The sequence below is a fragment of the Heterocephalus glaber genome, unplaced genomic scaffold, assembly GCF_053883595.1.
Source record: "Heterocephalus glaber isolate CG9 unplaced genomic scaffold, H.glaber_assembly_v1.0 deba00000122, whole genome shotgun sequence".
In the NCBI taxonomy this organism is placed as follows: Eukaryota; Metazoa; Chordata; class Mammalia; order Rodentia; family Bathyergidae; genus Heterocephalus; species Heterocephalus glaber.
In genome coordinates, this window is record NW_028258138.1 from 25,314,665 (window position 1) to 25,326,843 (window position 12,179).

General features: G+C 41.6%; 1 protein-coding gene and 1 long non-coding RNA gene across 5 annotated transcripts in view; one reads left to right on the top strand and one right to left on the bottom strand.

Moving 5' to 3' along the window:
• The window catches only part of Cxadr (CXADR cell adhesion molecule), a 53,819-nt gene extending 49,117 nt beyond the window's left edge, over nucleotides 1-4,702 (bottom strand). For all 4 annotated transcript variants that reach the window (XR_015452220.1, XM_021256124.2, XM_021256125.2 and 1 more), the window contains exon 1: nucleotides 4,521-4,702. Coding sequence is in view for 3 of the 4 variants with exons in the window: in XM_021256124.2 (XP_021111783.1) it covers nucleotides 4,521-4,563 (43 nt within the window). In the remaining variant the exon portion in view is untranslated. The remainder of the gene's footprint in view (nucleotides 1-4,520) is intronic.
• Nucleotides 4,698-12,179, top strand: part of LOC147830377 (uncharacterized) — a 134,820-nt gene continuing 127,338 nt past the window's right edge. The window contains exon 1 of the long non-coding RNA XR_015452234.1: nucleotides 4,698-6,210. This is a non-coding gene — a long non-coding RNA (uncharacterized LOC147830377). The remainder of the gene's footprint in view (nucleotides 6,211-12,179) is intronic.

Sequence of the window (12,179 nt, forward strand, 5' to 3'; positions counted from 1 at the left end):
TTTCATAGGAGTACAGGTGGTGAAAATCAGATTTCAAAGAATGGAAGAATTAAGAGACAGGAAGAGAACAATGGACTCAATAAATGCAGGCAACTCCTTCAGGAAATCTAGTTAAAACAACAAAAGTAAAGAGAAGTATTGAAGGGGGGGTCCAGGGTTGAAGGGATATAAAGAGGGATAAATAAGCTTAAAGTTGATGGGATCTTATAAGAGATGGGACAGTAAAGGGACATTCCTTAAAAACCCCAAAATTCAGCAATTAATGTGAAGGAGGAATAGTGTTACAGGGAAGAATGATGATGTGAACAAGGTGCTGGGTCTAGAGAAAAGCTGACAGTCCTCATCTGCTGGCACCTTCACACTATCTGGAACTAAAGCCACATGAACACCACCTCACTCTCAAATCACATACAAGTACCAAGTACAGCTCTCATTTTTGCCTACCCTGATGCCCATTCAACCTATTAAAATCTAGCTCTACTCAAGCCACTAAAGAAACTGTTCTCTCTGTAGAACTGATAACCACCTGACTTTCTCAAAGAGTCTCCTCCTGTTAAGACTGGCCTCATTTCTCCATCAGGCTCTAGGATACCCCCTCCTTCTAGTTCTACATCCCCTACCACTCCTTCACATTCCCAGGTTCATCTTCTGTGTACTCACTAGAGGCTGTTTCTCCCACCTCAGGTTTCAACCTCTGCCTTAGTTCTACTGCTCAGCTTGATTAGTTTTATAAAGTTGAAGCCTATCATCAGTGAATTCTCTAGGCACCTCAATGCTACCAGTCCTAACCATATAACCAAAACAGAAATCTTAATGCCTCTCACCAACTTTCTCTTACCACCCATTAAGGCAACCAGACATCAGGTTCAACTGCAGGTTCCTCAGAAAAGCCCAACACTGCTCTGCTGTTTCCAGGGGGACTGCTTAATTCCAGATCATTCCAGACCAACTTCTGTGTTAGAAGTACTGGGTCCACCTGCACGATTACCATTCCAGAGACTAAATCTTAGTGCATAACCTCACATCTTCAACACCTCCACAACCTTCTTTTGTTCTTGTGAGGGAGGGGTGGGGGATAGGGGTGGGGGTGTTACTCGACCTATGAGCTCCCATGAAGCTGTCAGCAGAGCCTTTAGATCTTTGCCACTTGAAATGAGGTTAGCAGTGACATCATGCACAATCTATTAGAAAGAAAAAAATTTTGACCCCACCCTAGGTCTTATGACTCAGAACTACCTCAGAAGTCAGAGTAGTATTGGTAAAGATACTTTATATGCACTAAACTTCTCAACTCCCAAGACACATCATATCCTTCAGATATCCATGTCTTTGCAAAACTGTACCATCTGCTTAGAATGTTCTACACCTTTTTCAACTTGCAGCATTATATACTGTTGTAGGGTTACCTAGCAGGGGGCACAGTACATAGTAGGCCATAAATACCTGAATGACTAGATCATTTAATCAATTAATTATTGCATAATTTTATTTGGAGACTTAGTCTGAGGCACTCAGGAAGTGCACTGTAAAATCGCTGAAAATAATGGTGCAGAATCCAAAGAAATTACCGGAGCTAAAAATATTTTTCATTTAGTAGCAACTACTTGGAAGTTACCTCCTTGGATAGATGACATCACTCACATTTAAGATGGAGACTGAGAAAAGGACTTTGATCTAAACTATGGGAAAGCTGACATTTAAGGGACCTATTTTAGAAGGCAGTGAAGGGCAGGTCAACAAGGTTGGAAAGAACCAAAATAGATTGTCAAGGAGCTCCAAAAAGATAAATCTGTTTGGTACATGGGTTATCATTACCTTTGGCAACTGAAGCAGGGAAGTAAAACAGAAGAGCATGAAGACTAAAAAGAGATAAACCATTATGGAATGACCATATATCAAGCTAATTAAAATACACATGATACTTTGTGTGCATGTGTGTGTGTGTGTGGCAAGAAGATGTAAAATCTACCCTTAGCCATTTTAAAGGCTAGAATACACTACAACAGATCTCTTGAATTTATTCCTCCCATTTAACTGAAACGCTGTATCTTTTGATCAATATCTCTCCAGCCTCACCAGTATTTCTATTCTTTATATATAAAGCAACTGAGGCATACAGAGGACAGTGGCTTTGCCACTAAGTGGATAACAGGTGGTTGGTAGAATGGACTTTTTAAAATTTCACTTATGTAGTAATCACAAAATCAGCAGCACTCTATTAAAGTCTGTAATGTAAATGCTGCTGTTACCTGGACCACATTAGTCTCCAACACCAATCTAAGCCTGGGAGAATCCTAGACTTCTCAGTTCCTCAAGTGTTCAACTAAGATAACAAAACTAAAAACCTAGTAATAAAACCCTCTGGTTCTTGGTACAAACTCAAACCAACAGCAGGATGACCAGGGGTAGAAATTAGGATGCCAATTCGAGGCAATCAAAGAGGAAAATGGCTACTTGAGATGTGTAACAGGATAGTAAGAGCAGACTGAAGAGCAAATATGTGACTTTTGCAAGTTATGTAACTACTCTGTATCTCAGTTTCTCTACCTGTACAAATGAAATAATTATAATAAATATCAAAGGTTGTTTGATAAACTAAGTGAATATATGTAAATCCCTTAGAAAAGTGTTGGGCATTTATTCAGCCAAGGGTTTAATTTTACTACCACTGCTACTGCCACAATTCTATTATTCCAGCTACTATTATTACTAACAATATTGACTTACTATTACATGGGCAATCCCATCAGCAACCGGAGTATACTACAAAACTCTTTAAAATCTATATAGACAAATCTAGAATAGATATTACTATAGCACTGAAACTTAATATGCAAGCCTAGTTCTGCCAATATAAGATTTAAACATGTTAATGCTGAACTTCCATTGATAACAATGCATTTCTAAGATGGTCAGAAATATCTAAAGAAATATTCAAAGCCACACATCAACTCCAGTTTCTGAGTTGTTTAAGCTGAAAAATTGCGGGGAAAATTGTTGTCTTGTTTAGCTGAAGACATTAGCCCTTTAATGACATGTTCACTACACCCTAACATGCACTCTATGAGGAGAATGACTGTATGTATTAAAACATCACTAGCTAAGATTGTGTCTATCAAAGTGAGGCACTCCAAGAAAAAAAAAAAATCAAAGTAACTGAAGAGCCTAGCCCCCTACACACAAAATTTCCTTTTAGTGGTTTCTGTTCTTCCACTTTTCTGCTTTAGATGTGTTCTAAAACATTTTTTTTTCAGAGAAGACAAACCTTTTGTTCTCAAGTTCAACTTGAGTTTAAGCCTTGACGAAACAAAGGTGGGGCTGTACCATGTAAAGTGGTTGTGTAACCCTTCCTGTTTTCCAGATTTACTTTGGAAATTTCGGCCAAACTTAAATGATTTGTATCAAAAAAGAGGGAGGCAGTGCTATAGCCTCTGACTGAAGATTAGACTTGCTAATAGAATGTGGTCCCAGGAGTACAGCTCACAGCTGTGGCATCCAACAATGGAATTAACATTTCAACAGGAAGCAGGGAGCCATCCCAACAGACAGAGCCACCTGATCCTAGTTCTGAGTACTTAAAAAAAAAAATTCCTTCAAGAGGCTACATAAAGTACAATACGCCTCCTAAAGTACTACCTATGGATTTTTATTTTTTAATGAAGCGTCTGGTTGGAAGGCATGTGCTTAGTCTGACAAAGATCAGTTGGTTAAATACAGACATGGAAACACCACTTTTATAATGTTTCAGGCATTTTTTTAAGCGCCTTTTTTCTCCTCCCAGAAAAAGGTATTTGGCGAACCTTTATGAGTTAACCCTGTGCAGCTCACCACGTCTTATCTTCAAAATGAACCAAATCATTACAAACTCAAACGGAGGTTACCAAACGCTCCCTTTACACTTTACCCGGGAATGCAGGCATCAATACTGCATTTCTGCAGGCACCTACTTTAGATTTCCCACGGTCTTCTTCAGAATTTCTCGTCTTGTTACCAGCTCTGGCTGGTCCAAGCTAAGCCCTTCTATAGGACCGAGACTGTATACGCTGGTGCTCTTCCCGCGCCTCTTTCCTAGAGGTCTCTAGGACGATTCGAGGCACAAAACAGCTCGGTGTGCATTGAATAATGGCGTTTGTAATTCAGCCTGCTGGCTCGGACTATACTCGATACCTGAAAACTTGCCGCCCCGGGCTTGGAAATCGGGTAATGCTGCACGGCCACGACACGGGAGGTAACACCGGACCCGGCAGGAGCAAATAAAGCAGAGCCGCCCGGGGAGCGGAGAAGGCTCAGGGAGGCCGAGAGCGCACCCGGCACGAGTGGGTCCCCGCACCCCGGCCGCCTCGGGCTCTGCCGACCAGGACCCCACGCGCCCCGCGCCCCCTCCCGCCTCCCACGGGGGAGCAAACCCCGCGGCACGAAGCTGCCCGCCCCCTCCCCCACGCCCATTGTTTCCGGGTGGCCGCAGGCAGCGAGCGCCCCTGGGATGGGAGAGCGCTGCGGACCCGCCGGCTTCCACTCACCGGCGACTCCGCACAGGAGCACGACGCGCAGCAGAAGAGCCATGGTGCTGCCGGGCCGTGGGCGACCGCTGCTGCAGGTAGGCGGCTCTAGCTCCGGGTCTGGGTCTGGCGTCGCCCGCGCACTCCTGACTGAATCGCGGCGGCTGCAGAGGCTGTGGCACCTCGGCCCGCCCCTCCCCCACCCGTCCGCTCGGCAGGTGAATGCGCGTCACTTCCGGCCGCGAGCGCCGGGGTGCCAGCCGCGTAGGGTTGCCCTGGCAACCGGGTGCGCGGCAGCCCTGAGGGAACCTTGCGGGTTGGGCACCGCACGCCCCTGAGCCTGACGCAGGGCGCCAGCCTGCATCCCTTTTCGTTACGTCGGTGTCCCGAGCTCGAAGGTTGGGCCGTCTGTCTTCCCGGACAAGGACAGCCTCAGTCACGCCCGCCCTGCAGGCAGCTGGTCGGGCGCGCCCACCTCGCCCATCCCCGCGGGTGGCAGAGCTGGCCGGGCCCTTCCGGCCGGCAGTTCGCAGCGGGAACCTGAGCCAGGCAGCCCCCGGGCGTTCGCTGCCTTCTCGGAGTCGGGCAGGCTGAGATGGGAGCTGCCGAAGACTGCTCTCCGTCTCCAGTAATGGGAAATACTCGAGGTTTTCCTCTGTACGTTTATAAGTTACTCTGGCCTTGACATTGGCCAACAAGGACCAGGGATTTGTTGCTAAGTAGGGGTGGAGGAAGGGATCGCCGGTAGGCAGACTGGGGAGTCTGAGGAATTGGGGATCTGGAAGATCTGGTCGGCCCTGCGGTGTGGCTTCCTCCTCCAGGTGTCTTCCACACCTGTTCTTGTGTCATTTATCTGTTTGTTCCTTGTTGCTCTTCCCAGATAACGTTTATCACCGCCGAGTCTTCCATTGCACAACAGTTCGCTATCAGGAGTTAGAGAAAAAAAAAAGTGTAGCAAAATGAGCAAGAGCTTGGGCTCCGTTGAGGGCAAGTTATTTAGAAGTGGCACCTACTTCAGCATTTGACAAGAAAATGAGATGAGAAAGATGGATTTAAAAAGCTTGGCATCCTGGCTGGCACGTAGTAAGTGAAGTGAATAAAAATAACATTGGAAAGTAGAACTTGGAAAATCCTTATTATTTACTGGACCAGAAAGGAGAAAGAGCAAAATAAATAAATAAATAAATAAATTCATTATTAGGAAGACCGAAATTGCCTGACAGCAATCCAGCCCGGTGCTGCAATCCTGGCTACACATTAAAATCAGGTGGAGAACTTTTTAAAGATGGATACCAGTGCCGGAGTCTCGCAGCAGTTCCTTTAATATTGGTTTGAGTAGAATGTTGGTTTACTTAGGGGAGTCCCCGTGTGGTTACCAGCTGCTCCCTATTGAGAAAAGCAAGAATTCTACTGGATATATAGTTTGAAATTTAAATTTTTATTTGCTACATTATACTTTTTAAAGTACAAAGAAAAGTACCGAAGTTATTTGTATCCATTTCACAGTTTTATGAGAACTCTTGTTAGTATTAATGGCTTTGGAGTGGCACACATTTGTTACGATTTGCTACCCTTAGGGTCTCCTGTAGGAATCGAAACCACCCAACCCAGGCATGGTGAAACAAGCTGGAATCGCAGCACTCCAGATAATGTTTGTCAGAGGCTGAGACAGGAGAATTGCTGGGAGTTCCTGACCTGCCTTGGCTATGTAGTAAGTTCAAGGTCACCCTGAACTACATGGGGAGACCCTGATTCAGAAACAACAATAACAACAAAACCAAAAACAACGCACTCTGATAGGAGACATTTTAGCCACTTAAAAGTAAACCTTACAAATTATCCAAAAGAATTTTCATTTTTACTCCTTTTTTGGGCACTTTTTCTTATAATCCTCACATTTTTCTTCCTATGGTAGCCATTTGTGTACCTTTTATTCCTCTAGTCTTAATATTTGTAGAAAGCACATTATTCATCTCTCACTCTTGGAAAGAACAATACATAGTAGGTACTCAAGTTTATTAAACTGAATATTTTCTACAGCATGTTAATAAACTACATAAATATTTTCATGCAATAGCAAATCATTGCATCTTGACATCTTTTGAAAATGTACTTTTTAAAATGTAAATTTTGCATATTCTGCTTTTTAAGATTACTGAATGCAATGGGTTTGCTTGCTTTTGTGCTACTGGAGATTGAACCCAGAACCTTCACACTGAGCTACTGAGCTACATCTGCAGCACCTCCTCCTCTTTTAATTTTTTTTCTCACTAAGTCCCAAAATTGTCCTGGCTGGGTTTGAGCTTTTGAGCTTCCTGACTCAGCCTCCCAGAGTGATAGGTATATGCCTCCATGGCAGGCACTGAATGAAAATTTTTAAAGATATATCATTCTAAGATATAAGTAATCATGAGAGGAATGGTTTATTTTATTTAGGAAACAATTGTTCTTTAAAAAGTTATATGAGGTCATCATTAGACTTTGGATTGTGACTAATATTTTATAGTGACTAAAACCACGCAGTTAGGCAAAACCTATAAATGGCACCTTAAAAAGCCTTTATGGCTGTTGTCACCCTGGAAATTATGCCTCCTAGAACCTGTAAATAAGATCTCATTAATTCGGAAACATAGAAATTATTCATTGTTTTGTGTGATCAAACCACACTAGGAAATATAGAGGACAATCATTAATTTAATTGCCCAGTCTTAGGGAAATACTGAGCACTGCACATCTTGTGGCCTCTAAATGAGCAGAAAGGTGGTGCCTGGTCCATTAAGAAGAAGGGAGTAACTAGACAAATACCAGTGACTGCAGTTAATAAAGAATCCGTCCTTACGCAAATTTCTCGGCAGTAATGGATCTGTCAACATCCACAGGTAGTTCAGATTCTGCGATCACATTCAAAGACTCAAAGGTTAATTTTTTTTTTAGGTTTTTTGAGACAGGGTCTTACTATGTAGCCCAGGCTGGCCTCTAATTCCTCTTACCAGTCCTCCTGCCTCAGCCTCCTGAGTGCTGGGATTATAGGCATGAGCCACTAAAATCAGCTCAGAGGTTAATTTATTATTAAGAATTAGCCAGATGTGGTGGTACATGCCTGTAATACCAGCACTCTGGGAGGCTGAGGCAGAATTGCAAATTCAAGCCCAGATTGGGCAGTTGAGCAATTTAGCAAGATCCTGACTTGAAATAAAAAATTAAAAAGAACTGAGGATGTAGCTTAGTGCCATGACCCCAGGTTCAATCCTGAGCACCACACACACACACACACACACACACACACAAAGATTTATCATCTATCATCCCAGCATAGGATATGAAGGCATATGCAATAAGAGACTATCACACATGACACTGATGAATTTTATATATTTGGAAAATGATAATGCTCTTCTTAATAAATCAAAGCTTCTCACTACAGTGCTGTATTTATATTACCAGGAAAATTGGTTTCATGGGTTAATCAAAACATTTTCATAGCCCCTGAGTGATTTAGCTCTAGGCATCATTGCTTTCTCTCCCTCCCTTCACCTCAGATATAAGTTGTTCTGGCGGCATCAGAAATAGTTTCCATGGATAGGAAAGGAAAGGAGTGAGCCTATAATTTCCCTCCGATCCCAGCTTCTATTTTACCTCCCTGTCCTTCAAGTATTGTTGTCTCTTTTTTCCCTATTTTCCTTCTAATGCCAAAATAATCCACAAGCTACTAAATTTGCCCTGTAATAGGGATATGAAAGATTGAAATGTTTACTTAGGTATTAAAGTGTGTTGGCTGTTGTATGGAATCTCTTCCAGTTCACAGTTTGCATTTTTTTTCACTTTATTAAATTCTTTTATTGGTACATTGTAGGTATACAACACAATTACATTTCTCATTGGGAATTGTACCTTTACATAATGCATCTTGGTTCTTATTTTTTCCCCATTCCTAGCCCTCCCTTCACGCCCTCCACCCTTCCCTATTTACAAAGACCTTATTTCCATTTTTTCCATTTCTCAGCATTTTTCCTTTCACTTCTTTCCTTTCCCCTGCCCCTCCTACTACCCCTACCCCTTTAGACCTTTTCTTCCTATTTTGCATTATCGATTATTCATTCTAATCATTGGTACATTTTAGATATACAATATAATGACATTCATCATTGGAAATTTGCACCTTTACATAGTCTCTCTTGGTTCTTATTTTTCACCCTTGCCCAGCCCTCCCTTCAACCCCTCCAGTCCTCCCTCTTTACAAGGATTTTGTTCCTATTTTTCTATTTTCTCATATTAATCCCATTCCCTTCTATCCTTTCCCCTAGCCCTCCCACTTCCTTCCCCTTTGCCCCTTTTCTTCCTATTTCACATTACCTATTATACATTTAGTCCTTATTTACACTTTCAGTTTCTCACACCAGAGAAACTATTCAGTATTTACACGTGTGTCCTATTTATTTCACTTAAGAGTATTACCTCAATGTGCATCCACTTAGCTATAAATGTCTCTAATTTCTCATTTTTTATGGCTGAGTAGTACTCCATTTTATTTTAAAAACTCCACAGTTTCTTTATCCAGTCTCCAGTTGGTGGGCATTTGGACTGTCTCCAAGTTTTAGCTATCACAAACTGTGCTGCTAAGAACATGGGCACACATATATCACTGTGGTATGATTCTTTTAATTCTTTGGGGAAGATCCCCAGCAGTGGAATAGCTGGGTCAAATGGGACTTCCAGTCCTGGTTCTTTGAGGTATCTCCATACTGATTTTCACAGTGGTTGCACCAGTCTACACTCCCACCAGCAGTGGAGCAGCATTCCTCTTTCCCCACAGCCCCACCAGCATTTGTTATTGGTTGATTTCATGATAGCAGTCGTTCTTTCTGGAGTGAAGTGGAATCTCAGCGTTGTTTTCATTTGCATCTCTCGAATGACCAGTGATGTTGAACATTTTTTCATGTATTTATTTGCTATTTCTACTTCTTTGTCTGAGAAATGTCTGTTCATTTCAGATGCCCAGTTTTGGATTGGTTCTTTAAACTTGGGAGGTCTGATCTTTTTAAGTTCTTTATAGATTTGAGATAGTAGACCTTTGTCTGAGGAAGAGCAGGTGAAGATTTTTTCCCACATTGTGGGTTATCTCTTCACACTGCTGGTGGTTTCTCTTGCTGTGCAGAAGCCTTTTAATAAGAAGAGATCCCATTTGTTGATTGTTTGTGCTAGTTCACGGGCAACTGAGGGTTTGTTCATAAAATCTTTTCCTACACTGATGTCTTCAAGGGTTCTACCTAACCTCTGTTCCAACTGATTCAGAGTTTCTATTTTAACATTTAGATCTTGAATCCATTTCAGTGTTAGTTTAGTGCATGGTGAGAGATATAGGTCTAGTTTTAATCTTTGGCAAGTTGAAGCCCAATTTTTCCAGCACCATTTATTAAAGAGGCTACCTTTCCTCCAGTGAGGGTGTTTGGCTCCTTTATCAAAGATGAGATGGCTGAGTGTGTCTGGCGTTGTTTCTGCATCTTCTAATCTGTTCCACTGGTCCTCAAGTCTGTTTCTTTGCCACTACCATGCTGTTTTTATCACAGTAGCTTTGTAGTATAGTTGCAGGTTGAGGATTATGATACCCCCTGCCATGTCTCTGTTACCTAGAATTGCTTTTGCTATTCTCGGTCTCTTCTTGTTCCAAATGAATTTTTGAATTGTTTTCTCAAGGTCTATGAAGTATGCTGCTGGGATCTCAATTGGAATTGCATTAAATCTATATAGCAGTTTTGGAAGTATGGCCATTTTCACTACAGTAATCCTTCCAACCCAGCAGGGGATGTCTGTCCATTTTCTGATATCATCTTCAATCTCTGTTTTCAGAGTGCCATAGTTTTCAGAGAAGAGGTCTTTGATTTCTTTCGTTAGGTTGATTCCTAGGTATTTCGTTCTTTGGATGCTATTGTGTGCTGCAGACCAGCTGCAGTCGATGTGCAGTCAATGTAGGGTAGGAAGGGGAGATGTCCTGGGCCGGCGATGAGAAAAGAACCTTCACAAGGAATGTTCAGCCTCCCTCTGAGAAGTCTCGGGGTCTGATTTATTTTTATATCTTTAAGCAATAGCTGGGAGGCATTGGGAGGAACATGTTTACATTTTAAGTTGCCTTAGCAATTTCTATTGAAGTAAAGGTTATTTTTTGTTAAACAAAGTACAATTTCTCTAAGCTGTTTCATTTCATTGAAGGTCATGAATACATATTTAAAAATTACAGTTGTCCCCTTATTTACCCACACCTAAACAGAACAGAAAGTAACTTAATCAAAATCTTTATATCAGCGGGGGTACAAGCAAGATTCAATCAATTAAGTGTCAAACTTGTGGTCGCCAGCTGGCCCTTGAGAAACTGCACAATGGTTAATATAGTTTGCTATTAGCTCTCTATTTTTCTTTACCTCTATTCATCTTAACTAAATGTCATTTGGGTTCATAGTCTATGAGCAGGAGATATTTACAGCACTTTGAGAAATATTGAGTAACTTGTCTCCTTAATGCATTTACCTGTCTTAACGTTCTTTCTATTTCCCATTTTCCACTATTTCTTACATCTAAAGTCTATCCTTCCAATCTCTTCGTAAGAACCCTGTAGTAAAAAGAATGTCAGCAATGAGAGGGGGAGTTATAGTAGTGGGGAAACGGGGTTTTAGGAGAAGTTTTTTCAGAAGTGGATGTGGCAATAGAACTAAGAGAAACTGGAATTTGGGACTTGTGAGCCAGATCAGATTTCAATATATCATTACCAATTTGCCTCATGGAAAGTTTGTTGTTAATCACAAACACAGTGACTCCTGTGATCAGAGTAACAATTATAAACATTATGGCAAGAAAAAATAAAACATGAGGGTACGATGTGTTCCACCCTTTCTTTCCCCCAGCTGGAACTTTGTCAAGCAGCATTGGAGGTTGGTTGGGCTTCGCCAATTGTGAAAGGAATTATTGGCCCTATTTCTCTCTCAGTGAGTCCGTCATTGGTGTAGAGGAAAGCTATTGATTTTTGTGTGTTGACCTTGTAACCAGCTACTTGACTGAATTTGGTTATTAAGTCTAGAAGACTTTTGGTGGAGTTCTTGGGGTCTTCTATATAGAGTATCATGTCATCTGCAAATAATGACAATTTGACTTCTTCATTTCCTATCTTTATTCCTTTTATTTCTTTCTCTTGTCTAATTGCCGTGGCTAATGTTTCCAGAACTATATTGAACAAGAGTGGTGATAGTGGACATCCTTGTCTTGTTCCTGATTTTAGTGTGAAGGATTTCAGTTTTTGACCATTTAGTATGATATTGGCTGTTGGTTTTTCATAGATAGCTTCTATCAGTTTGAGGTAGAGACCATCTATTCCAATTTTTTGTAGGATTTTTATCATAAATGCATGTTGGATTTTGTCAAATGCTTTTTCTGCATCTATGGAGCTAATCATATGGTTTTTGTCCTTGGCTCTATTGATATAGTGTATTACATTGATTGATTTTCGTATATTGAACCATCCCTGCATCCCTGGGATGAATCTCACTTGGACAGGGTGTATGATCTTCTTGATGATCTTCTGCATTCTGTTTGCCATTATCTTATTAAGGATTTTTGAATCTATGTTCATTAGTGAGATTGGCCTATAGTTCTCCTTTTCGGTTGGGTCTTTCTCTGCTTTGGGGATCAAGG